This window comes from Xiphophorus hellerii, chromosome 7 (genome assembly GCF_003331165.1).
Source record: "Xiphophorus hellerii strain 12219 chromosome 7, Xiphophorus_hellerii-4.1, whole genome shotgun sequence".
Classification (NCBI taxonomy): Eukaryota; Metazoa; Chordata; class Actinopteri; order Cyprinodontiformes; family Poeciliidae; genus Xiphophorus; species Xiphophorus hellerii.
In genome coordinates this window covers 23,161,309-23,188,994 of record NC_045678.1, presented here as the reverse complement: position 1 = coordinate 23,188,994, position 27,686 = coordinate 23,161,309, and the positions used below count along the sequence as shown (strand labels likewise).

Genomic DNA, 27,686 nt, shown 5'->3' with positions numbered 1-27,686 from the left:
TGTTTTAAAATCCACATTAAAAATTATTATTATGGAGAAATGGTCAAAGTTATTGACCGTTTCTGATCAATAACTTTGTTAGTTAAAAATATGTATGATACAAAAAAGGGTAGCTTATATTGAACTAATCTTGTTTGATTTTTCATCATTATTCTTCTAAACTATGTGCTTTGAAAAGTAATTTTCAAAGAAAATACCCTCCTTCTTTAAGTATTTCTTTGTTTTAAGATGTTTAAATATGTCAGTCTGTGTATAATAATTTCTTAGTTTAACTAAGTTTTAAGTAACTATCTTTTCAAATATATTTTAATGTACCAAGATGTATTTGTTGGGAAAAGTTAAGCACTCTTTGGAACCCTGAAGCTTTGATCGATTATACCTTGGTCCAGCTTAGACATCTATTTTTTTTAGTTTCTAGTGTGCATTCTAATTAGTCTTGTGAATATTATAAAAAACGGTCACTCCGATTTGCTTTCTTCTATAATTTCACAATTGAATAGATCAGAAACTATATGGAGTTGAAGCATTATTTGTGCTGAATGAATGGGGCGTATAGGGGAGTTTTCACCAATAATGACCAAATAAAACTTAACAAAACATGGCTGATTTCCTTGTAATTGGTCTGGCAGAACCTGCAGAGGTCCGCAGCCGGAGTTTTGGATCGATCTCGGTGGAAATGAATGAGGGGCCGGACCGGATGTGGGACCAGCAGCTACCTTCAACTGGGCTCTGAGGAAATGTGCTGCTGCTGCTTTTACGGACAAACAATAGCGCTCGTCTAAATCCGGCCACTTCAACTCATTTGTGCTGCATATTTTTCCAGCCAGAGGAGGAGCAGGCACGCAGCGTTCATTCACAGATGCATTTTTCGCCCTCGGAGGGAGCAAAAAGCGGAGGGAAGTGTCGCTAAACCCACCGACTCCAGACTGATCCTCCTGCAGGTAAGAGCAGGGGACCGTTTCCGACTCCGGCTGCTAATGTCAGCAGCTAACTAGCTTAGCTTAGCTCCAGTTTACAATTAAGACACAATGCAGTCGGTGTGGGAAAAGTTGCTATTTATGATCAGATAATAGATAAATAAAACAACTCCTCCTTTAGTAATTTTAAACATATATTTTTGCGGGTTGCGACATAAATTTAGCTAACTTAGCATGCTAGCATGTGTCGCTAGCTTCCTTCTCCTGAGTTGCAGCAATTTTATGTTAGAGTTCCCTGACAGATTTCATTCATTTACATAATGGCGATAATGTGGCAGTTCTTCTTCCTGTTATTATTATTAACAAACGAATGTCATGTGTTTTTAAGTCAGTTTGTAAGTTATCTACCCATTAACTCAAAGCGCAGTAAGCCATGTGTGTGTGATAAGATAAGCTTTGTCAGTGCTGCCCAGTTTATCAAGGCTGTCGTGGCGCAGCGTTGCGTTTAGAGACGCATGCTGTAAAGCTGGAGTTGCACACAGTTAGTCATGACAGGCTATATTTACTAGTGACCTATGCTGCGACGCTCACACAAGCAGAAAGGTTACTGGAGTTCGTTTCATTCTGCATGAACCAGTGCATTGTTCAGTGCTAGAATGTCATTTTAAAACTAAGGCATCTTTTTTTTTTTTTTTTTGCCTAAAAGCAATATTGTGACTTGTAGGAGAATGTTACAATGCACAGTGTTAAGTTACAGTTTTGTTGTAACTTTTTAAAAAAGAATTTGCACCAGAAACTATATTAATACTACAGTTTAGATGGGGAAGTGTGTTTGTTCCCCTCAGATTTTCCTGATTAATTTGCATTCGGAAAGCCAATGTCTAGGCCTGTCACAATAACCAAAGGTCAATTAATCGCATGATAAATTAAAACGATCTCAATAATTTTTGCTTTTCTCTCTTTCTGACAAAAACTAGACGATGATGCTCTTCAGTCTGGTGAATTGGTCTCAACTAGACATTTAAAATGTTTTCCGGTTCCTGTGTTAAATATTCATTTGAATTTAAAGTTTATTGATCTTTGAGAATGCCTTCTTGCTTTATTGTGCTGTTACCATTGAAAATGCTCTCAAAAAAAACAATATTATTGTTTATTGCAATAACCTCTGGAACAATTTATTGTTCAGCAAAGTGTGTTATTGTGACAGCCCTACCTATGGCATAATTGCTTTTCTTTAATCTCTTGGATAATGCACATGTTACTTGGTAAAATTTATGCGGTAAAGTGCATAAAAGCTGCAGCATAAAGTAGGAAAATGACACTATTAGAAATGGCTTGTTGTTTAAAATAGCTTAATTGTGAGAAATATTAATTTTATTCCATCCTGAGGTTGTGAAATACTTGGTCTTTTCATGTTCAGTCTTGTTTAATTGAGCTCTTAAACATCCAACAGCCTGTTTTTTGAGCCATGAACCAAAGTTTGGAAAGTAATTGTTTGTTTTGCTGTTGAGAAAAATGTGCAAGTTCAAATTAAAGCTTCTGCAAAGCGTGTTTGTGCTAAGTTCACTCCCATGCAGACACGTAGTAGTAACCCGTTGATCCTCCTATCAAGCTCGGCGTTGGCCTGCAGGACTTTGAGGTGTATAAACATTGATAAGACCTTATCTTTACTCTTTCATTAATGCAGTTAGCTGAAGGATGACAGCGACTTTAGCCGTTTGTACTCGTAGCAATAACTTCACCCTTTTGCCATTAGTCCTCCCCAAAACAGAAACGAGGCACGTAGGGATCCTCCAGTGTAATCAGTCACTGCACAGCCTGTTAGTGTGGCCTCTTCCACGCAAAGTGCTGAGGCGGCTTTAAAGAGGTTATAATCGTGTTTTAGGATTGCAGGGCCAATTAGCTTTGACCATTTGCATGTCTGAAGTTATTCAGGAATAACCCAGAAATACATAGAGCTCTTTTTACCTTATGTATTTAATAAGCGATAAAATAGCTTAATAGTTTTGGTATCAGTCAGCTTTATCATGGCTTAGTACTTTTAGCGTTTTTAGAGTTGGTTATTTTCAAACATGCAGGCTTTTTTATTTTTGTGAAATGCATGTTTTTGAAGGACAAACATTTAGGGTTAATTCCCACTGGCCCTGTTTGGTCCACTTTAATTGGACTCTAGTTCAATTAGAAAATCAGATTAGTTTGGAAATGGAATGGAAATTATTGAGTTCGTTTTAATTTATCATACGATTAATTGAGTTATTGTTTATTGCCAACAAACCTACGTCTCTGTTCAGTTAAAGGGAACTCTGGTGCAGTTTGAAAGCAAATGTTAATGACAATCGAACCAGCTCCAAAAGCAGGAAGCGAACTATAATGCAAGGCATTCTGGGTAAATATAACCAAAACAAACATGTACAGGGTAGTTCTCTTCTACAAAAGACAAAAGAGAAATCCTACAACTGCTAAAATCTCACACTCCTCCATTTTTGTTTACCTTTTGTGAAGTAGGAAAGTTCTTCTAGTCGTCAGAAGTTTTGTGTCATTTCCTTCAGTGGTTCTTGGTGCAGCGCCCCCACAGGCGAGGAGAGGAACATGTTTTTAAATAAATCGTTTGCATTGTTTTGTGGTGTGGTGAGAAAGCGGAAAGCGAACTGCATTAGCTGAAAAATGTGACAAATGTTGCAATTTTGGTTCCCAATCCAAAATTTCCCAATTTTGGATTGGGAAAACACCCTAAGATATGCCTTATATATGTTGTGGACTTTTGTCTTAAGATTGATTTATTTTTTTTTACATAATTTGTTTTTACACTGATTTGCCACATCACACATTAAGTTTAATAGTTTACCCTTTGGTATTTTTATTACAAAACAAAAAGACGGCCATTTTGTTTTGGTCTTTATAGACAAGGGATGCACAAGTCCAGTCCTAGAAAGCTAATATCCTGCAACTTTTACACCTGACTCTAATGCATGACCGGGCTTTGTAAAGTTGAATGACCTGTAGATGTGAGACTTCAGACTTTCGATTCAGATTTAAAAGTTGTAAGATCGTAGCTCTTAATGTTTAGAGTTGTACCAGAAACACATTTATCAATCCTGATCCACCTGTCCTTCAGCCCACCTGATCCGAATGATTGCATTACCACTTCAGCTACCAAGAGCTCCTGTTAATCACCCAATCATTAGAGTCAGGTGTTCAGTAGGTGGAAAACACAGAATTTATGGTTCGGTGATATAGATGCAAACTTCTATCACAATATTTGGTGTTAATGTTGATAAAATTGATGATAAGGAGTATTTATTACCTCTTTTTTTAGGCTGTTTCTGCACTGTACATTACAGCCCCACAAACAAAAATACTGCTCCTGAAAAATATCTTCATTTGTAATACGCTTCTTTAGAAAACCATCACATAAAATATGTGGGATTTATGTAATTAAACTGAGCATGGTAAATGCATTTGATCATATTTTCAAATGTATTGATATTTATTGATACTTTAATTGAACAAACAGTGAAGAAAGTAGTAAAAATATCAATCACAACACTGACACTGTTTAAATAAAAATTCTTATCATGACAAAAAATCGCGATAGTTGATAAACGATATGATAAACTGCTAAGAAAGCCGTAAAAGCGTAGTTTTTTTATTTGAATAAAGGGAACAGAGATAAAATGATGACAATCCAGTCTTTATATCAAAGGATTTATTTTGTTTACAAATGTTCAGAATGTGGTGAAAACTGCAAAAAATAAGAAATTAATTCTAGAAAAGTATGTAATTTAGATCTAAAAAATGCATGTGGTTTTAAAATGACTGTAGCAAAATAAATGAATTTATTTGTGACATTACGTGTATAATTACGTCTTATCCGTCTGGATTTGTTGCTGTGCTTCTCCGTGTCTGTCCGCTGTAGCCCTGAAACTAAAAACTCTCTGGCTGCCGTTTTTACTCACCGACGACAGAAACGTTTGGCTGTAGTGTAAGTGCAGCCTTAAAATACACGGCGGTATTCCTTAAGGTGGTTTGGGTTCAGGGCGGCGCACTAATGCAGAGAGTGAGGGCAGTGAAACATGAACAGAATTCACTCTCCACTGATCACAATGTATTTTTATCTGCTTCTGGTTGCTGAGCCTCCGGACGGTTCTGTGACCTTTAACACTTTCCTGCTGTGACGGTTTGTGTCCGTCGGCTTATAAATACCAGGAAAAAACATCCAGAGGTTTCTGTCTGATGCTGCTGTCATAAACACGCAGGGATCACGACGTGTAAATATTTAGCTTTAATTCACATTACAGGGATTTTATTTTTAGTAGTGGCGGGATTCATTAAAAGTTAATTGCAAGATAGTGTGTAATTAATCACATTTTAATTAAGAATTATCGACAAAATAAGAAACATTTTCAATTCAAAAACCATTTTTGCTGCTAAATTATTGAATAAATACACATGAGCTCAACAACAAATTTATTTTAAATTTTTTATTTAGGTTATTCAACCATAACGTGCAAAGTGCTACTATATTTACCTTTAATTCACATTTCAAACTTGGTATAGTGGAGGGATTTATTTTTAGTAGTGGTAGGACTTGTAGTCAAGTTAAATGCTCGGTCTGTATTTATTCACATTTTAATTAAAAACTATTGACAAAAAAAATCAACATTTTCAATTCAAAAAACATTTTTGCTGCTAAATTATTGAATAAATACACAACAATTTTTTTATTTATTTATTACTTAGGTTATTCAACTATCAGATGAATAATACATTGAAAGCTATTTTTAATAGCTTTAGAAAATGATTATTTTCAGCTTTCAGTGTAGCTTCTTTGCCAAAATACTTTAGGAAAATGAATTGTGGTTGCTGCCATCAGCATTGGCGATTTCATTGGGCAACACGTTCTGCATTGAGATGTATTTTAGTCTCATTTTTGTAAAATTTGCACACGACAGTAATCTGAATCGGCAGGTCAGGCTTGTTAATTGATTGAACTAATCGATTGGAAAACGGCAATCGGTGCACTCTGTGATCATAGCTCCACAAATACAAATACTGCTTTGACTGGCTGACTTATCTGTTTTGTTTTGCATAATGCGCCTTATTGTCTGGTGTGCTTTACATATGAAAAAAGATTGAAAATAGACCATTCATTAGTAATCCAGTGCAGAAAATACAGTAGTAAAATGAACAATCCCAACAATACTGACAGTTTTGTGAATGTTTAAACATCAATAATTGGAATTTATCATAATAACAATAATACATGTATCACAATAAATGATCAACGATACGATAAACCCTATGAGAAGCTGATATTTATGTAGGAAATCCACAGAGTGGTTGTTGTACCGTAACAGATCCCATCGGCTTCCTGGTAGAGCAGAACTCTGTCTGGTTCTGTTAATGTTAATGCAATGTGACATATTCAGGGTGCACATAGCCTGGTAATCAGCACTAATCTGATCCACTGGATTAGAGGATGGGAATCCAAGACTCTGCTTACTGTACATGTGTAGCTGCTGCTGCCTTTCTCAAGGAAACCATCCATAACGATCCTCTTTAGAGGTTATTAATTTGGTTTTTACTCCTCTCCATGATGGAAATGTGTTTATTTTGGTGATTTTTCTCCCTGCTGCTGATGGGTAACGCTTTACTTGGCGCCCACGCTGATCAGGCAGTTCCTCCATCAGGTCCTGGGATCTGGTTGTATTCTGCTGTCATCATCATAATCTCCCGTTTTTCCTGCTCTGGGATTATCATGGCTATGAAGCAGGCCAGCCTGTGACTGTCCGCTGCTCTCCGCAGGCCTGTACTTTCACATTATTTACTTTGGTTTTGAGTTTGGTGGCAAACAAAGAGCCAAAATGCTGAACCAGAGCGCTGTGATGATCTTCACTGGGATCTGTGGGGCGATGGTGTTCATGGCCATGGCCTACTATGTCTACTGGTAAGTTCAGCTCATACAGGTCGATTGGCAGAAAAATTTCACTTATTGCATATTTTTTAAGGCGGTCTGGAACATCTTGTGTAATTTTTCAAATTATGCTGGACGATAAATTATCTCAAGCATTATCGCGATAAACGATAATATTGTTGTTTTGAGGCCATTTTCAAGTCCTGCAATAGTGATGGCATAATAATGAAAAAACACATTCTCAATTATCAATAAACTTTAAATGCAAATGGATATTAACACTGCAACTGGAATACAAACATGTTTTAACCAAAAATTCACCAGACACACACCTGCAGTTTTTGTTAAATTTCTTATTGATAGAAACTGATTAGGAAAAAAAAAATCCCTGATTTTGTTACTTTTTGTCATTTTCGCCCTTAAAATTCAAAAATTTCCAACTTTATATTTTGTTCCATCTGATCATGTAATTTTTAAATAGTAAATGATAATAACCTCAGTTACTCAGTACTTTAATAAACGTATTACTAAAATATTTTTTTACATACTTGAGTATAATTTGTGGTTACAATTCCCACCTCTGATTTTAATTTACCATGTGATTAATTTACTTGTTTATTGTGACAGGCTTAATACAATTTTAAAAGTTAAACCAGTTCCAAAGTGTCTCACCTTTCCTCTGGTTTGTTTGGCGTTTGCGCAGCTTTTCTGGCGGTGAATGTTGATAGAAATGCAGGTTATTATTTTTAGTAGCCGTGTTCAGGTGATGTAGCGCAGAGGCAGCTGCCCAGCCTTAAGCAGCTTTAACCCAGTCACCGTTACTTATCTGTCCTCCAGCCTCTCACAAGTGGGCCCTGCTTTCATTCTGTCCATCCAAACATATTTTTACGCCAAACCACCTGTGCGTGTTTTTGTTTTTTCACCCATAATTCATGAGCAAACCCAGTATCTAGTTTACATACTTTAGATCAACATTAGATTATTTTTTTCTTTTGCTCTTTCCTTTGGTTTGTTATTTTGTTTGTATTTTCTTTTAATTCCTGTAAAGCACTTTGTATTGCCTTGTTGCAGAAAATGTGCTATATAAATAAAACTACCTTTACCAGGCCCGTCAATAGCTACTTTTACTGGGCGATAAATTGGCCCAGAAATTATATTATTCTGAGAAAATTTTCAAGTAAAATACTAATAATGGCACAATAATGCAAGTTCATCTTCTCAAAGACCAATAAACACGGGATCTGGAAGATATTTTAAATATTCAAACTAAAACACAACAAACAAAAGCAATAAATAACATGGACAAGAAAACCACACACAAGCGAAACAATAAATAAAAAGGATTATGAAGGCTCAGTAAACAAAATATTAATCATCAGAATGGAAATTATTGAACCTCATTGATTGATTGCTTATTGCGACGGATTTAAACACGTCTATATTTTCAAAACTGCACAGGACGTTGACGTTCCTTATTAGATCTTTTCAGATTCCCATCATTCATTCACTCATTTAGCTTTTTAATTAACCGTTAACTCTGAGATTAAAGTAATAATCAACTCATATGAAGGAAGTAAAGTTAGAATCATATCCTGTTTGTATAAAAAAGTTGATTATAAACAATTTTTACACCAAATGCATAAAAGAAAAACGAGGATCAGAATTCAATATGAAAATTTCATATAAAACTCTTTATATAAAAAGTAAAAATGTACCTCATTGGTGAGATTGTGGAAAATTGTAGGCACATATTGCCCACATCTTTTGGAAATGTGATACAATAACACCAATTTGGTGTTAAATAATTCACTACTGAAAATACTTGGCTACAAGATTCATATGAACATTACATCTGTGTAATTTATCTGAAGAAAATGTACAAAAAAGGGACAGAGATTTGGTTAAAATACTACTGGTAGCTGGTAAAATAGGCATTATAAGGAACTATGGAGGAAAACCCCCCACTGTGAACCAATTGATGCAGACTAGAAGAAATTAAAATTATGGGAAAATAGTCAAAATGAATATCTTAACAGTCTTGATCAAGTTAAAGAAAAAAAGTCACTAACTTTTTGTTTGGATTGCTACTCCAAACTGCTGGCATTTATCTAATATGTATGACTGTTGTGTTTATAGCAGTTTGTTCTGATTATAAGCAGAAAAATATAATTACCCACACAGCTGCAGTTAGCTGTGGACTGTTTTCATGATGCGAGGTCTTCCTCGGCGAGATTACCTGGTTGTTTTTGTGAAAAAAACCCACAACATTGGAGATATTCTGCAGAGCGAGGAGGGAAGAAGTTTCTGTTCTGGTAAAGGATGGAAGCAGTATGATATGAAAAGCTCTTGTTTACAAATGAACCAGTTTTTCTCCGCTCTGTTGACTAATAAAAGAAAGCTGCACTGCAGAGCTGTTCAATGTGTATAAAAGACATTATTAAGCTTAAAATATATTTTTTTTTTAGTAGAGTAGTTATTTAAGCCGTTTGTGAAGAGATTTGTTGAAGTTGAGTGTTTTGTAGGTGCTGTGTGTGGCATCACACTGATAGGATCAGAAGGGAGTGTCTGTAGAAAGAGAAATGAGAGCAAAGTTCATGAGTTATTTGGAAATGCCTCATTCTGCAGCGCAGCATGTCGCAGCAGCAAACGGTTTCTGTAGGGCAGCTTGAGATGAAACACAGCGACTGACTGGAAATGTAAAAGATGTGTATAAATCTGATAAATCTGGACATTATTTATTAGTTTAAAATTTGAATTTATGTTTTTGACAAATGTGAGAGAGGCTGGAAAATGAGTCTGGGATTTTCTGATAGTCTTCTAAGCAATGGATAGAAGTGAGAGTTGATTCACATGAAGTTAACTTTGGTGTGGTTTCAGTTTTTCTGGGACTAATCAGAGAAAAAGGGACACATTTACAAGGTTTGTGTAAAGTTTTGAATTCATTCATCTTAGTTTTGCTGCATTACAACAAAAACTTTTTGTTGTAATGCAGAATCATCTAGTAGTGAAACGATTAATCGAATTAGTCACGATTAATCGATTACTGAAATAATTGTCAACTAATTTAGTAATTGATTTATCGTTGGCTGCTATTGCAGTAACGTCAAGACATATATATATATATATATTGCATTTAAGATAAAAAAAATCTTTGTCTATAAATACATGTCATCTTTTGCTTTGTCTTTGTTCAAAATTTGTAATAAAATAAAATAAATCTCTTTCTAGGAACTTTTTAACATATGCGTTCACTAAAGGAATGCTATGTTATTGCATTTTAGGAAATGACATTGGTTTCTTATTCTATAAAGTAATTATTTGCTTATTTGCATCTTTTAATGCATTTCTAACACTGTAAGTAGTAAGATGGAAAATCTGCAATTCTGACCATCGAATTTATCATCAGAATATTTGATTACTAAAATAATCATTAGTTTCATCCCTCAGTTAGACAATATAGGTAGTATTGTTAGTTTTGTTTTTATTTTGCTACAATGTAACTGGTGTACTAATTTGGTCTAACTGATCAGTTTTATTTTATCACACAATATTTGTTTTTGCGAGTCTCTGACTTTATGTCGTACATTATGGTTTTTACTGTCACTTTTATCATCATTGATAATCATTTCACAAAAGGTGATTAATTTGTGAATACAATTTAAATTCCACTTAATCTACAGCTGGTGGTTTTTATTTTTCCTTAATTTCAATTCAGAAATACTTTATTTATCCCAACTGGAAAATTTATGTTGTAACACATACATATAAATATATTCAAAGCCTCTTTATGGATGGTAATGCTGAGGAAGGAAGGATCTCCAGTAGCAGTCAGTCTCGCAACAGATCTAAAGACGCCTCTGACTGAAAGCTTTGCATCCAGGAAGCATCATTTTCAATTCGGAGTTCAAATTTTATTTGAGCTTTTGAGACGCTAATCATCTGCTCCCAATTGTAAAAACACTGTTGCCATGACTACACACCATAGCAACTGTGCCATCTTATGAATAGTACTTTAAAAAGTACTGAAACTGGCCTATTTAGATAATCAAATCCAACGTTGGTTCTTGTAGTTGTGATGACCAGAGTGTTAATCTATAACGAAGCTCGTCTTGAAAATATGAATTTATGATTTATGATAAGTTGGCTTAAACTTTTTGCGTAGCCGATATGAAGTCTGTTGGATCTAGCAAAAAACACTGATTTAATAAAAGATATGCAACTTTCTTAATTTATCAAGCAAGTTTAATAAAAGTTATGGTTTCCATAATTCACGTGGGTCTGAAATTTATGTGATTTTGATCTTTAAAAAGTTCTAGGTTTCATTAAATTGGTGAAACTTACAGAAACCAGTGAATTTTCCAGTGAATAATGTGTTTAAACAGTCGTCTTTTAAGGTTGCTTGGCATTCTAGGAATTGATTTGTCCTCCCATTCCTCGTTCTGGTTGTAGTAAATTATTCCCTCACCTTCCTTATGTTCGTATACGTCTATTAAACACCAGCTTTCTTGGCTTTTAAGATAAAATGTTTCGTAATATAACCGTCATTGTCACAAAGGTCACGTTTGTAGGATCATGCTGAGATATTTATGGTCGATTAAACTGATAATGAGCTCTCAGTACAGGAACCAACGCAATGCTGCGTGTTTGAACACTTCTGCATTTACTGGCCTCAAAAGTTGACCTAAATTGGGATGAATTTGAATTTAATATGTAGCTTTTTTTCCTCACACAGGGTTGCTTCGCGTTTCTATCCCTTCTGTGTGTATTAAGTTGCTGTGTGTGTGTGTATGGGCGTGTGTGTGTGTGTGTGGGTTTGATTGCGCTGGAAAATACCTCTCCCCTACCTGCAACAGTCTGGCTTCATAACATCCGTTTGGCCTAAATTCAAGCTGCCTCTGTTCCAGGGCTGCGACTAATAATTAATTTAGTAAACGATTAATCTGTCGATTGTTTATTGATTAATGGGATAAAAAAAACTCTACATTCTACAGATTTTTCATTAAAACACTGAGGCCTTTTTTATACAGTGTTAGAAATTCATTAAAATATGCAAATAAACACATTTAATTCCTTTTTAAAATAAAAAAATAAACATTTTATTTTCTAAAATGCAATAATACAAATTTCCTTTCGTAAATATTAAAAGGTTGAAGTTAAAATATATTTACAGACAAATGTATTTATATTTTAAATGCATAATGTATATATTCATTGTGCAGTTTCTGCATATGTTTTTATTTTTGTTTTGAGACTGCATACGCCAGTTAGCAATCAGTTGATTACTAAATTAGTTGACGATTAATCACGATTAATCGTTTCTTCTCGGTTCTGTTCACAGCAACTAGAAATGTAAAATAAGTCTACTTAAGTGTTTAAAAGTTGCTGCTGCTGCTTTCCTTTGGTTATAATTGAATTAATAGGCAGTATTTTACTTTCACCTTACTTAACCCTCAAACTAAATAAATGCAACTCTAGCAAAACGTTATTTACAAAATAGATACCAGTTAATAAAAGAGAGCTGAAAACTTGTAGTATTTGCGTAACACTTCAGACTGCAACCACAGTTTCTGGTTGATTTTTACGCATTTGAGGAAGTTGTGACTTGTTGCTCGCAGTAGGGATAGGCCTTTGTTGTGTGAGTTGTTGTTAAATATTCAAAAAATTTTGCATTTGTTTCAAAATATGTCTGATTCATTGCAAGCTGCTCAGGTGTAGCTGGCAGTGACGGATTTATATCCAAAAAAGGACTGCAGTGGGCTTATAAGCACTTTGAAACCTTTTTGTAATCTATTTAGAATATAAGAAGAGGATCTCCTGTAAATAGTGTTTGGGATTAAATTTTTTTCCTCTTTAAGCTGTGGTAGAATAACCCTACAGAATAGTGGAGCGTCCCTGAGGAACTGAGGGGTTTCTACAAGATAACAGATTAGAAATGTTGGTCGGAACCGCGTTAAAACGGGCTTAACCTACACTTTAATGGGCTTTGCTGCAGATGTGAGAACAGTCCATTCAGTATTGTGTTGTGCAGTCACCTCAGTACACACACTGTAATTGTACGTTTGACCTACATTGCTTTCTAAAAAATTGTAAAACAAAATCTTCCCTTGCTGCTATTGTGTGTTGGCTGCTTTTCTAAACGCAGGTTTCAGCTTTTTAAATAATTTTACTAAATTGATCTAATATTTATAGTATAAGTCACTTAATCCTGCAACTGGACATTATCTGCTTATAAAATCAGTCATTATTTCTGCCATAATGTCTTATTCTTCACCACCATAGTAACCCAGAATCCATATCATCAAGTAATTGGTTTCTAAAATATGGATATTTGGGTTTGAGGTGCTATAATGTAAAGAAAATCTTTTTTTCCAGATAAGAATTTGAGAAGCTCAGATCTCTTCACCTCAGAACCGAAGCAGCTTAAATACAAAAATAAATAGCCTCTGCTTTTATTTTTCATTTTATTTTTTGTTGCAAGTCCCAATGCTACAATATGCAATTCTCACAGCATAATCCCCAGTAAAACCATCAGGTTTTCACAATATTAACAAAAACTTTTAAACAACTAGAGAGTGCATCCCGTTATCCATTAGCTTTTGTGTGAAACAGCTTGTAGCATGCTAACTGTGGTTTTACAGCAACAGCATCTTGGTGCAGTTCTGTCCAAACGTTTTGAACTATGGAACAAAATTGTCATTTTAAACGTCATCAGAAGCTGTAATTTTATTGGAAGTCCTTTCATTTAACCTGCATACAATATTTTACTGAAACAAAGTAGAAAAGTAGAAAAAATCTTGTAGGTGTGTAACTGTTTTTGTAATAATGGCTACATTGTTACAGCAAAGGCAAATGGGAACCCAAATAAACAAATCTTTATAAAAATCTATCTTTTTATATTAGTTATTTGTATTTTTAATACTTTTTTTCATATGAACCTATTTGTGTCTTTAATAAGGTTTATAATGATGGAACAAACCTACTTACTATTCACTCTTCAAGTCCTTTTGTCCTGTAGCACATTCTGGAAAAGAGAAACTATTTTATACTTTTGTTGTTTTAAATAAGTTGGCATAAATATCACTGTTGCCATAATGTGTCCCTTCATTCTCTGACCTGCTGTCTGTTCACAGGTCCGTGGTTTTGGCTGACGGGCCGTGTAAACGCGGCTTGTAAAGGAACTCCACTGTGGTAAGAACATTGTTTTTCTGAAAATTGTTATATTTGCCTGAAGTTAATCAAAGCTGAGGCAGCAACATCTTTAAGTTGACACTATTTTATCAAAGTTTAAGCTGAGGCTGAATTAATTGGCTTAATCGTGATTAATCAGTTTATTTGATTAACCATCAACTAATTTAGTAATTGATTAATCGTTTACTGGAGTATGCAGACAAAAAAGGCAATTTGCTGAAAGAAGAGCACACTCAGAGCAGTAATTAATCCAAAACCATACAAAAGATCTATAAATTTTGCATTAAAGATAAAAGAACCTCACTTTTCTGTAAATTGGTTCTATCCTGAACTCCTCTAGTGACTTAGTTTTAGCTTCACCTGGTTCAAATACTATTAAATCAGGCATCTTTTGCATCCAATTATTAATTAATTAACCCAAAAATAGTTAAATTATTCCTACAGTGTATTGATAAGTCAAGGAGTTGAGCTTTTCACATTAGAAGTATTTTTTCTTGCAGATGCTACAACTGATCAACCGTTCATTAAAGGATTGCTATGTTATTGCATTTTACATTAATTTCTTATTTTAAAAACACAATTAATTTGCATGTTCACATCTTTTAATGTATTTCTAGTATTGTATAAAAATACTTACGTGGAAAATCTGCAGAATGTACCAATTATTTATTCAATTAACCGATTAATTATCTGAATAATTGATTATTAATATAGGTGTAAATACCAGTGAGGTTGTAAAATGTAGTTTGGTTCTGTGCGGTGTCCAGGTTGGTCGTGGTGTGTAGAGAGGAGCCCGCTCAGCCCCTCCAGGCTCCTCAGCCATGGCTCTCCTGGCCTACCTGAAGAACCTGTTCATCCTGCAGCTGCTGATGGGCTTCGTGTTTGTGGTGAGCGGCCTCATCATAAACTTCATTCAGCTCTGCACCTGCGTGTTCTGGCCCATCAACAGGCAGCTCTACCGCAGAATCAACTGCAGGCTCTCCTACTCTCTGTGGAGTCGTGAGTACTTCAAACTCCCGCTGCGTGTCGCGTAACGTTTGTACCCACTGTGATGCCGTACAGAGCCTTGTGGAAGCATTAGGCAAAATCCACATTTTGCAAATTTTTGTGCATCCATTTGAGTCTAAACTGCTTCTAAAAGCAGCCAAAGCTCTTAATAAAACCACTCAGCTTGTTTTTGGCACTGCAAAAACACAAAATCTTGATATTATTGTCTAGTTTCTAGCGCAGACATCTTTGTTTTGTTTTATTTCAAATGCACTATCTTACAAGTGACATTTTAGCAGGATACATCATCATTAGCTTTATTTTGTCCTCTCTTGCTCTCGGTGAAGTTGGACACTTTTTTCTCTGCTCCCTTCCTGCACCTACCTACCCTGCTTGCTCTGTTTTTGTCCTGTCTTTTTCTATATTTTTGGAGCCTTTCTTTGCACATCCTCCAAATCCGCAAATTATGGATCTGGTCAACTGATCTCTCAATTCAATTGATCAAATTTTCTTTATGAGAAGACTGGGAACAGGAGAGCCCTCTTGTCCTGCTGGGACACACCCGGTGGGATTCACCCTGGATTTATTCATGATAACAGGATTTCTGCTGTTTGGAGCTTGTGGATACCTGGCTAATTGACAAATTTATGACAGACTTGGCCGAACTAGCGAACATTCAGACTGTTGGTGTGGACAGAGACGCAAGTTGGATGTGAGTCTTGCTGAGACTCGCAGCCCAACTGAGGACTCAAAACTCATTAACGGGATGGAATCGATCTTTGAGAAGTTGCTAGTTTCAGTTCTGTGGAACGACCAAACTAATTTGGATAATTGGGAACTGAGATGTATCGGAGAGACTTTAGGGAAGATTGAAATTTATAATCTACCCCACCTAAGACATTCAGTATCTGAATTGGCTTTCCCTGTGTTGCCTTGGAAAGGCTGCATATTTCCAACCTCCTTGAAGATATGTAAACATAACGCTCCTTCCCACCTCACCCCCTCCTGTTGTCCATGCAGCTGTGGAGCTGAGCGCTCCCAAGGACATTCCTCGATAACAACATCTTATCGGACTTCTGCGGGGAGGCTGAGCAACGTGGTTTCAAGGCCCTGTGATGTCACCGCCTTCACTCATGTCTTTGTTTTGTCCTAATGTTGCCATGTGCCCTAATGTGTCCTTTCCTCTTTTTTATTTTATTTTGTTAGGAACCGTGGAGTACTTATTTTTAACCCAGAAAATTAATTAGAACAGAGACTCTAGTTTATTAGTCACTGTTTAGCTTATTTTTTAGAAACTGTAGAGTACTCACTATTTAGATCAATATTAGATTATTATGCAGAGACTCCTATTATTGCAACCCAGAAAAGGAATTAGAACAAACTTAGAATCCAGAAAAAATTATTCCAGAACAGAAACATTTAGTTATTATTACTTAGAAACTGTAGAGTACTCATTACTTTTACAAATGTAGAGCACACTTAGAAAGACCAGAGAATATTTACACTTATCTAGCAACCCAGAACAGGCATTAGAACTTGGAATCCAGAAAAACTACTTTTTAGACTCCTATTCTTTCAAACCAGAAAAGGAATCGAACCAGATGATAGTTACCAACCCTGAATAGGAGTATCTAGTTTGTGGATCAACATAATTAGCTTTTTTTTCTTTTGCTCTATCTTTTGGTTTGTTATTTTGTTTGTATTTCCTTTTAAATCCTGTACAGCACTTTGTATTGCCTTGTTGCTGAAAATGTGCTATATAAATAAAACTACCTTTACCCTTAAAGACACAAACAGGTCCATAGAAAAATAATATTAATAATTTAAGAAATAAAAAAAACATCACAAAAAAAGATAATAATCACTTGTACAAGTCACTGTTTTACAGAAAGGCTAGACCGCCAATACAGAGGATTGTTTTAAGTAAATTATTCCTTAGTATTGATGAAAAAGTACTTGTTTTCACTGGCAAGACATTTTTTTTCCATCTTACAAGTTAATTTATCTGCCAATATTTCATCAATATTAAGGAATTATTTACTTAAAACAAGAATATAGCTTTCTTAAAAAAGTAACTTTTAAGTTGGGTTGTCTTATTTAAAGTGTACTAAGATATTCGCACTAGAAACTACATCAAAATTAGTTGGTATGATTTTGTGTTTTTGCTGTGTGGTTTCTGGAAAATGAGCCGTTTTATAAAATGTCCTGAATATTAAGTCACGTTGCGCCGTTACCTAGCAACCACTGCCAGCCCAGCCCGTCTCCTAGCAACCCAAGCATAGTTCCAACTTCTCTATAACTTCACCCCAGACATGTCTGCTGTGTTTCTTGGTTTTTAAGATGTTATTTGTTGTCTGATGTTCTCCAACAAACCTGTGAGGCCTTCACATAACAGCTGGGTGTAAATAGACACAGTTTGTGTTTTTAAATTCTCCGTTTTTTTGTTCCATATATTACCGATGTTAGCAGCAACTGTTGGTTGTCGATGATATAACCTGCTGTACTCTTCCTATCATGTATCAATTTAGATCTAATGTCTTTTTTTGGCACACTTTATTGTCTTTGATAGTTTGTCCCTTAGTTTTTTGTGTATTTTTTTATATATATAATTATTGCGCCATGAATTGCCCATGCAGGACTTGAATAAAACTGAACTGAATCTTATACAGAAAGAAAATGACTCTGCTGATGCAGGATATTGATCCGATATTATCCAGAAAACAAGTCAGCGGTCAGTTGTTTGCATACCTATTGTTGTTGACTATTGTTATCTGAGTAATATCGCTTGATAAAGCATTTTCTAATATTCCATACTACAAAATAGGTAGAAGTGTGTATGATTTGTGCTGATATCTGATCAGTATTGGCTAATTCTCATAGCTGCGATATCGGTGTCATATTGGAAGTGAAAAAACAGGTTGCACCAATTCTACTTTATGTTTCTGCTCAACTCATCTTGCACTTTACTTCTCAATTACATGTTATCTTATGTTGGATGAATAAACTACATTAATGTGATAAAATGTGAGAAAGTTCAAAGAGTGTGAGGCTCTGTGTCTATAAAGAGAGCAGCAGAGTTTCTTTATTTACTGCATGTGTGACAGAGCAGACACCAGGCTGGATGCTAAACTTTCACCTACTTCCACAACAGACTGTGTGACTCAGCTGCTAACGCTAACCCCTGACAGATATTTTTGAAACGGTGACCTTAAACACTGGAGCAGATTCAGCATTTTTTAAATTTTTTCTTGAAGTTCGTTTAATTCTGTCATTTGTTTTTGTTTATTTTTTAGAGCTGGTGATGATGCTGGAGTGGTGGTCGGGCACAGAATGCACCCTATACACTGACCAGGCTACGGTGGACAAGTTCGGCAAGGAGCACGTCATCATCATCCTCAACCACAACTTTGAAATCGACTTCCTGTGTGGCTGGACCATGTGTGAAAGATACGGGGTCTTAGGGGTCAGTGAAGCTCCAAACTGTGTCTACACACATTGGCAGGAAGCTCAGGTTTTTATTTTGACATCGTTCTAACTGTAAAAGTTTCTTTCCTGCCTCTAGAGTTCAAAAGTGCTGGCCAAACACGAGCTACTGAAGGTCCCTCTGATCGGCTGGACCTGGTACTTTCTAGAAATCGTTTTCTGCAAAAGAAAGTGGGAAGAGGACAGAGAAACGGTTTTTGCAGGCCTGGACAGGCTCAAAGATTATCCTGAATATATGTGGGTGAGTGCTGTGGTGGCATGTTGAACTGGGATGGGTTGTTATTCATTTTAAGTCTACAGGGCGGGCCATAAGTTTCCATACATAGAAAAAATAAACATTTTATATTGGACAACTGTTTTTATTTTTGTGGGACTCTGTGTAATCGCTGCACGTCTTGGACCACTTCATCGTTGTTCTGCAACATTTCCAATTTTCTGAAACTTGCAAATAAGTTTTGCTACAGTGTCGTGTTTGATGCTCGTTCCATGTTTTCTATTAAAGTCTCGTGCAACCATGAGACTGCTTCCCGATCCAGCCAGCAGTATAATTTAAATTATTTGCTCTTTTGTCAAACGTATCTTCTTGGGAATCTGAAATATAAAAGAAATATACATTTTACATTCTCCTATGTATGGAGACTTACGGCCAACCCTGTAATATACCTGTAGACATTCGCTTATTCAAATATAATTTTATTAATTCTTCGGATTGGTCCATCTCATAGAATTAAGATAATAAAATATCCTCCCTGAATTGAAACATAAAGATTAAATACACATTTTATCACAGATAGATTGGTGGTGATAACAAGTTTTGCTGGATGAAATTTCCCCAGAAATGATTGCGATAAACAATAATAGTATCACTCACCATTTTTGGCTAAAATAATAATAAAAATAATGGCAAAAACTTTAATATCTAAAGGACATTTACCAGTGGAACTAGAAGATAGTTGAAGTTTCCAAAATAAGTAAACAAAACAACGATAATTAAAATTAATTATGAGGTTTCTGTAACCTAAACTGATTCAAAAACTTAAATCTTTCAACTTAGACAGGGGGAATGGGCAAAAGTGCCAGGTAGGAAAACGTTTAATAAAATAAAAAATCCAAGTCCAGGCGAACTACTTCATCAAATCTTTGCAGTATTTTTCAAAATGGCAGCTTTTCAATCATATCAGTGGGAGCATCTCTTTAACAGTCTCTGTCCAAATGGAGACTATCAAGATATCAAGGTGGTTCTTTACTGGTTTTATTTAAAGAAAAAAAACCATCGGAAATAAAATTTTCCACAAGACTTTTTATTAATAACTTAACTTTAGTCGGGTCTCTCAAGTTTTTTAACATTGTCCCAATACTTTGAGTTTTTCCCCGTTATGTTTGTCTGGTTTTTTTAAAGCACAGAGCTGCAGTAGATTATTTCCTTCAGGCTGTCCGCACATCCTTAAAAAGTCTTAAATACATCTAAAATTAAAGTTTTAAATGGTCTTACTTTTGTAAGTTAGCCTTAGCTTAGCATAACATATGTGAATCACAGGTCTCTAATGTTTGACTATTTGGTCTCACATTAGTAGCGGGGGTTTTTCCACAGGACTTTTCCGTCAGGCAAAAGTTTAAGTTAGCTACCGCTAACTAGCTGCTAACATGTCAGAGGTAGCTAACGTTTTCTTAAATCCATCATTGGCAAATTTATCAGCAGTTGGCAGGACAATGTTCGTCTTAGCCTTTGGCTCACTTCTGCTGCGAATCCCTCCGATTTATTTATTTGCGATTTTATTTTGTACGTTTGTCGCGATGCAGGTCTTAAAAAGTCTTAAACCCAACTTGCAGGAACCCTCTTCCTGTGTCTCATCCGTCTCTTTCTCAGCATGTTTAAAAGCATCAGTTTTATTTGGACCAGATCAGACGTTATTACCCTGATAAGTCGGGCAGAGTTAAGTTGGTTTGCCCTCCATCTGTCAGCTTTAGTGGTCCTGTGAGGTTTTGTGGTAACATTGTTTTAGCCTCATGTTTCACTGAGGTGCATTTGATCTGTAATTCAACCAAGCAGATTAAATGGGACTAGAGAAAAGAGGACACCCAAACCCTTCACTTTGATGTTTTTTGTGTATAAGTTGAGCTTCTGCCTCCACAGTTTCTGCTGTACTGTGAAGGAACCCGCTTCACGGAGAAGAAACACCAAATCAGCATGCAGGTGGCGGAGAGTAAAGGCCTCCCCAAGCTCAAGTATCACCTTCTACCCCGAACCAAAGGATTCACCACCACGATGCAGTGTCTGAAAGGCACAGGTGCTGTTCGTCAGCAAACACAGACATCACAAACTGGGATAAAACCCACAGGTTTTTGTTTCTCATTTTGTTTTCCTCTGTTTCACAGTCACTGCTGTGTATGATGTGACTCTGAACTTCAAGGACAACCAGATTCCCACTCTGCTGGACATCGTCAACGGCAAAAAATACAAAGCTGACCTGCGTGTTAAGTGAGTTCATTTTATGCTCTCTTTTTAAATAAAACATGAGAAATTGATTCGGTTGTGTCCTTTATCAGCTGGCTGGACTCCAGCGTCTTAATGGGTTCATAATAATGGTTTTATTGGTCAGGCATTCTTCCAAATAAAAACAGACAGGATGAAATCCATCCATAACGACAACAACATTATTGATTATTTAAACTTAATAAGACAGAAATGCATTAATGTGTCTGGTTTACAAGGATTTCCTTATTGGGAAAGACAAATCAGTTACCTTCTGGGATTTAAATGAATTAGCAGAGCGCCCTCTGGTGGCTGAAAGCATGCACTGCACACCACGTTTCTCAAAAGTCTGGAAAACTATTAAATTTACTTTAATTTTCAAGATCTGGGAAAACATGTTATTACTACTTTTAAATACATTTCTGTGATTAAAGGTGAGGAGAAAAATTATTTTAAAATTAAAATGAGTGATAATAATCTTTATTAAAGAAATTCTTGTCCTCTTAATACGCAATTACAATAAAATTCAGTAAGAACAAAAAGAATAGATGGCAAAAACAACTAAAATTGGTATCTATACATTTTTCACAATATTGGCATGTTCCAGAAATAACTGATAAATAATAATTATGTCAAGTTAAGACAGTGAGAATTTATCCCATTACAGAGACATTTTTAAACCTTTTTTATTACCACCATTAAACAGATTTGGAGTATTTGAACTTTATTTTGGCACTTGGCACCGACAGCCAGGAGCCATCCCAAAAAGTGTGTTTATGGTCACCAAGTTATCATTAATATTTTTCAGCCTTCTTAAATGTACATAATATAAAACCTCTCTGAAAGAACCTCACATGTATGTCATGTAATTGGTAATAATATTTAAAATAAGCTAGGTAAGTGATGCATCACAATCAGTAAATAAATTACAAAATATTCATCACCTCAAAGTATAACTTTAAAATAACAAGGAAAAACTTTAAATATTCCCAAAAGACATTAGGGAAAAGAACCAGATTTCAGTTTCTGTGTTTAACTAATCAGGAGTTGGTAGAAAATATAAAATGTGTTGAGCCTGGAGCTGGAAATCTTTTACCAAAGGAAAAATACCCACAAAGTTGAAGATGGAGGCATTTTAGGCTATTATTATTAAATGTTGCCACTTAAAACAAAAACTTTCTGTTAGAGATTTACTTCCAACTGGAACTACAACTGTTGGTAACCAGTACTGGTGAACCGATTGCGGTTTTCTGGCCAATTATGATTTTGATTAATACCAACTTTTTTCGTCTGAAAAGTCACTAAACATAATTTGTGACCTTTAAGACCTAAGTTTCAAATCTCCGTCTGAATATTTTTGCTTATTTTAAGTGTACACAGTTCTTTAAATGTCCTGTGAGTAAATATATTTGCCCACTTATCCATAACAACTGTAACTTTCAATATCTAGCAAGTTATTTTTGGAATTAACTCTATGAACAAAGTGCCCCCCAGATTAACTTCACTCCCTGGAAAGGCAGGAGTGAAATTACTGTAATAACCCGATATATGCTGGAAAGCGTAACGTCTCCGTTTTCAGAAACCGTTGCTATTTTTCAGATAGCGCAAAGTGTGACAGAGTTACAGTTCTGCAAATTTGGCTGTCTGGAAGGGCTAACTGCAGACATGACCTGGTGGGACGGTCTATCAGTAAAACCTTTCTCATGTGAGAGCAGAAAAGGACAGTGGCTGAATTTTAGACCTTCGCTGAGGTAGATAAGATCAGTCAATAACATGAAAGTATCGGCCAATCAAAGTTAAGGAAATCGGCTCTGATAAATCGGTGCCCCGGATGTGATGATTTGTTTTTGGTGGATTTCTTACTTTAATCCCTCTAATCGTTGACGTTCTCCCGTCCAGGCGGTTTTCTGTGGAGGATATTCCGGATAATGAACAGGAGTGTGCCAACTGGCTGCACAAGCTCTACCAGGAGAAAGTAAGATGGAACCTAACTGGGTCTTTACCTTCGTCATGCATGTTTCAGTAGATGTGTGTGTCTTTTTGTGTGTTGAATGCAATGTTTTTGTTGTTTTGTGTGTCAGGACGCCTTACAGGAGCAGTACGACAAGGAAGGAAAGTTCCCTGGACCCACAATCATCCCCCCGCGCCGCCCGTGGACGCTGCTCAACTTCCTGTTCTGGGCCACCGTTCTGTTGTCGCCCCTCATCAAATTAGCATGTGGGGTGATCGTTAGCGGCTCCCCGCTCCTCATCATCGGTTTCATCACCTTCCTCATCATCGGTAGGTTCAACAGGCGCCGCTTGGACCGGAAGGAAAATATAATCCACTGTGTTCACGTCGATGTCCTCTTTTGTTTCTCTTTTGTTTCTCTTTTTGTCCTCTGCCAGCCTCAGTTGCTGTTCGCCGTCTCATCGGGGTCACAGAGGTGAAGAGAACAGGCTCCAGTTACGGAGACCAAGAGGCCAAGAAAAAAAAGTAAACTGTGTGACCCCCCCCGACCCCGTCTCACCGCGGCGTCTCACTCCCCGTCCAACTCCATCCTCCTCCTGCCGTTGGCAGGCCGGGGAGGAGGCCCACCTGTGAAAACAAAACCAACACCAGAGTCAAAAAACGAGAAGAAAATCCTGCCTTCAGCGGAGGAAGAGACGAAGACGAGAAGGTGTGGGAATGACGCTCTCTGGTTTATCACAGATTATAAGGAGGGGGGGAGATGCAGTGCTGTAAACCCACCAAACTCCCAATTAAGTCCGTTAAACAAGAATCATAAGCCTGAGATCATTTTCTAAAAGCCACGCCCACTTCCTGTCAGCTGTTGATTCCTTTGAAGCTCACGCAACACATCCTGATCCACACCGATTAATTTCTGTTGTCCAGCGGCAGTGCTTCTTCCCAACACCAGGATCCATCGTTCCCCTTGTTCTGATGGAAATCGGTGCCTTTCGGCCCAGCCTGGCTTTCCTTAATCAGCTCACACAAACCACTCAAAGGCCGCTTCACAGCGCTCAGATTTCTACAACTAAACCACAAAATGGCTAAAATTATTGAACTAAATGCAAAAAAATAGGAAATAATTCAGTGAAAAGACATTTAGAGATCCACCAATCATAACCCAACATCCAACCTCCAGCTAAAGCCTCTGGATTTAAGAACATTAACGTTATTAAAAGTGTTTTTGAAGCAAAATAAGAAGATAATTGCTGTCAAAAGAAACGGTTCACTAATATTTAAGCATTCTATGTTAGTAATTTCTCAGTCACCTTATTGTACACTGCAAAAACACAAAATTTTACCAAGTACATTTGGTCTAGTTTTTAGTGCAAATATCTTAGTTTTTATATTTCAAGTCTAACTAACTTTAAAAGTAACTTTTCAGCTAAATATAATTGCTTATTTTAAATCAATAATTTCTTAATACTGGTTAAAAACAAGAGTACTGGTTCCACTGGCAGAATTTTTACCTTATAACTTAAATTTTTCCCACGTTACAGGTAAAATAAAATCTGCCAGTGGAACTATAGCTTTTTGAAAAATGAATACATTCATTTTTACTATTACGTCTTTACAAGCTGCTATTTCTTGCTGAAAAGTTACTTGTAATAAGCTTGTTTTTGTATTATTTAATGTGTAGTAAGATATTTACACCAGAAACTACATCCAACACACTTGGTAAGATTTTATATGTTTTTCATATTAGGTAAAACTTAAAGGTTTCCAAAAGTTCGGCAACATTTCAAAACAAATCTTGCTTAAGAAAAAGTCAAACGTCTACAAACGACTTGTTTTCTTCCTTCAGCAACCACTTCCACACTGAAGAGTGATGTTTTGGTGCATCTCTAATCATCTGCTTCATTGTAATCTATTTCTGGTGAAATTAATCGTTAATTTAGTTGGAAATTCTTTTAAAAAATTAGTTAAATATAAAGTTATAATCCTGACTTTAGACTCTCAGATGGGCTGGTGTCTGCTGAGCTGCAGCAAGGACTCTGAATGTGAAAACCGAGGAAACCTGCCCTCATTTAAAACACAAACTTCCCGTTTTTCCTCCATTTCTCCTATCGGATTTCAAACAAACACTCCACCTTTAGGAGTGTTCGTTTTCTCACCCACGTGTAAGGCGGACGACCTCCGACCTCCTTAACGTGCCGTTTCGACCTCCCCCCCCCCCCCCCCCCCGACACTGAAACGCAGCTCACGGTGGAACATGAATGGCAGCAGAATCAAGGGTCAAAGGTCACCAACTGTTTTCATGTAGCCACACAGCTGTTAGCATAGACTGCAGTAGGAGTATTTTTAACCTTTGCCTTAAATCAAGCTTGCTCAGGCAAGGGATTGCTTATTTACCTCCCTTTGAAACGCATAACGCCACTTTTGTTATGTTTTAAATCTTCACCCTTCATTTCTGTCTTTACAATAATGCATGGTGGAGTAGGAAGAGTTAATTAGCAAAATGACTGAATCATTTAAACCGTGGACTAATAGGAAGATGTTAATTGAAGGGATTTCTTTTTGGGAGGGTTTTGTTTGGGGGAAAAAATCACTTTAAATGTTCAAAGTGGACAAAAAAGGAATTATTTGTTTTGTTTAGGAATTTAAAAAAACAATCTGTAAGAGAAGATAAATTGCTTTATTTGATTAAATGACTTATAGGAAGTTGGTTTTTTGTTGCATCAAACCCACTTTTTTAAATCTCTGAGTTGTTTTTTATATAGAAAAATCTTTTGTTATCCACTTTAAATAATTTCAGATGATTTCTAGGAAACTTTTTGGTTGTGTTTGAATAAAAATCACTGTTGAATACATTATAGGAAGATTTTGATTTCTTGAATATAAAATTGCACGCAGGTTTTCACATTTTGAAAGCAAAGCATCATTATTTTTGAGCGGAGAAATGTCCAGTTCTTCTTTCCGTAGTCATCTATAAACGGACAGATTTCGTGCAAACCTTAATTAGCATCAAGGGCCAAAACAACCACACAATTTAAAGAATAAATAGATCTTAAATCAGCATTTATACATGTGATCATTTAAATTAATTTGGAATTGTGTGCAAATGATTTGTTAAACATGCAATTGGTAAATATTGAAAACATTTCAAATTTTTTTACAAATACATTCAAATTTCAGTTAATGTTTTCCACCAATCTTTGAAATATTGGATACATAAATTTTTATCTAAATTATAACATCTAATAATGTTTATAGACAACTTTATTTATTTAATTGAGTCCCTTAATAAATTAGTGCTGCTTGATTATTATTAGTATTTATATTTTTAATATTTAGAAGTTAACTCATGTGAAATTGGAAAATGTAAGACATTTTTATCTGGTAAATTTGCAGCTTCTGTGATTTATTCAGGTTTTTTTATGCCACTTAAAAGGATCTTATATTTACATTTATTGTAACCAGAACTGATACAAATTTTCCCAACAATTTCTGTCACTCTTGAAAACCAAATTTAGGTTTCTGGGGGGGGAAAAGTCCAAAATATTTTTATTTTTCTGTTCTTTAATTTCCAATTAACAAATTAAAGCCCAGCTATAAGCATTTCACGTTGGAAAAATCTCCAGTTCTCCCCGTTAGTTGCACCTCTTGCATCGGCTGTTTGGCTAGTTTTTTGTTTTTGTTATTTTTCTACAGCTTTTATTTTTATGTTTTCTTCCATTTAAACACTTGAGATTATTAAAGGATTTAATCACAAAGCAACTCTTACCCTTGGATTTCTTTGGCTTTGTCTGAGTTTCTCTGTATGAACATGCAGCCATGAAGCCATGCAGGTGAAAGGAGAGCATCTTCTCCACCCATGTTCAGAGTCGCATTCATTCACCTTTGTTTTTCATGACGCATCCACAAACTTCACTAAATTAATATGCGACACATTAATATGTAAATAAGCTAAATCTGAATGTCCTTTAGAAACTAGAGCTGTGCGTAGCTGCTTTTATTAGTATTCCTCCCTAAAATCAATGGGTTTTATGTACATAATGTAAATAATTACAATGCTTTGTTTAGAAGTAGTTGGTTTTCCACATTGCACTGTCTTTGACTGCACCGTTATTTCAGGCTACAACCAAATCTACCACTAGGGGGCAGCAGCAGAAGTGTTACAGTGATGAATGCCTCCAGCGACCAGAGGAGACCGAGGTTAAATTTTGCTCCCACAGCAGTTTTCAGTCCGAGCAGTCATTAATCATTTCTTACTGCACTCCTTTATTTCTTTTTTTTATTGCATGATGTGCTTTACTGCACAGGCAGCGAATCGAGTTCATTCTGACTCAGGGATTCTTTTACAGACTGGTGATGCAACTGCTGTGGCATTAACTCTGAATCTGAATAAAGAGGCTTTCTGGGGAAGATGCCTGTGTGTTTCTTGATGCTGTTGCCACTGTAGTCATCATGCTTTGTGTAACAGAGAAACTTGATTTCTAATGGATTCTTTGGATATCTGTAGGGATTCTATCTAAAACGTTTGTGGTATATTTTGCTGTTTTATTGATTTCCTGTGTTTTGATCACCATTTAAAGCTGCAGTACTTCTATAATTAAAAAAATAGCTGCTGAAATTGTCACTATGTTGTGACATTACGGTATGAGACTTACTTTGCTACAGCGTCGTCCAACAGTAGAGCCCGCCATGAATGCTACAGCTCAAATGATGGAAAATAAGACGTTTTTCTGCATTAAGTTCCTTTTCTAGCATTAGCACATTTAGCATTGCATACCTG

The 27,686-nt window shown here is 36.0% G+C and overlaps 1 protein-coding gene across 2 annotated transcripts; it reads left to right on the top strand.

Moving 5' to 3' along the window:
* The first annotated feature begins 699 nt into the window (after positions 1–699).
* agpat3 (1-acylglycerol-3-phosphate O-acyltransferase 3) lies at positions 700–27,316 on the top strand. 2 transcript variants are annotated; one of them, XM_032567807.1, is made up of 10 exons: positions 700–941; positions 13,962–14,019; positions 14,787–15,018; positions 18,300–18,469; positions 18,569–18,730; positions 20,624–20,777; positions 20,866–20,968; positions 22,862–22,937; positions 23,044–23,242; positions 23,350–27,316. In XM_032567807.1, exons 3-10 carry the CDS (start codon positions 14,841–14,843, stop codon positions 23,439–23,441), a joined length of 1,134 nt encoding a protein of 377 aa, XP_032423698.1. In that variant the 5' UTR covers positions 700–941; positions 13,962–14,019; positions 14,787–14,840; the 3' UTR covers positions 23,442–27,316. The 2 variants fall into 2 exon arrangements, with proteins under 2 accessions (XP_032423698.1, XP_032423699.1); XM_032567808.1 differs by lacking the exon at positions 700–941 and adding an exon at positions 6,841–6,864.
* The last annotated feature ends 370 nt before the right edge of the window (positions 27,317–27,686 follow it).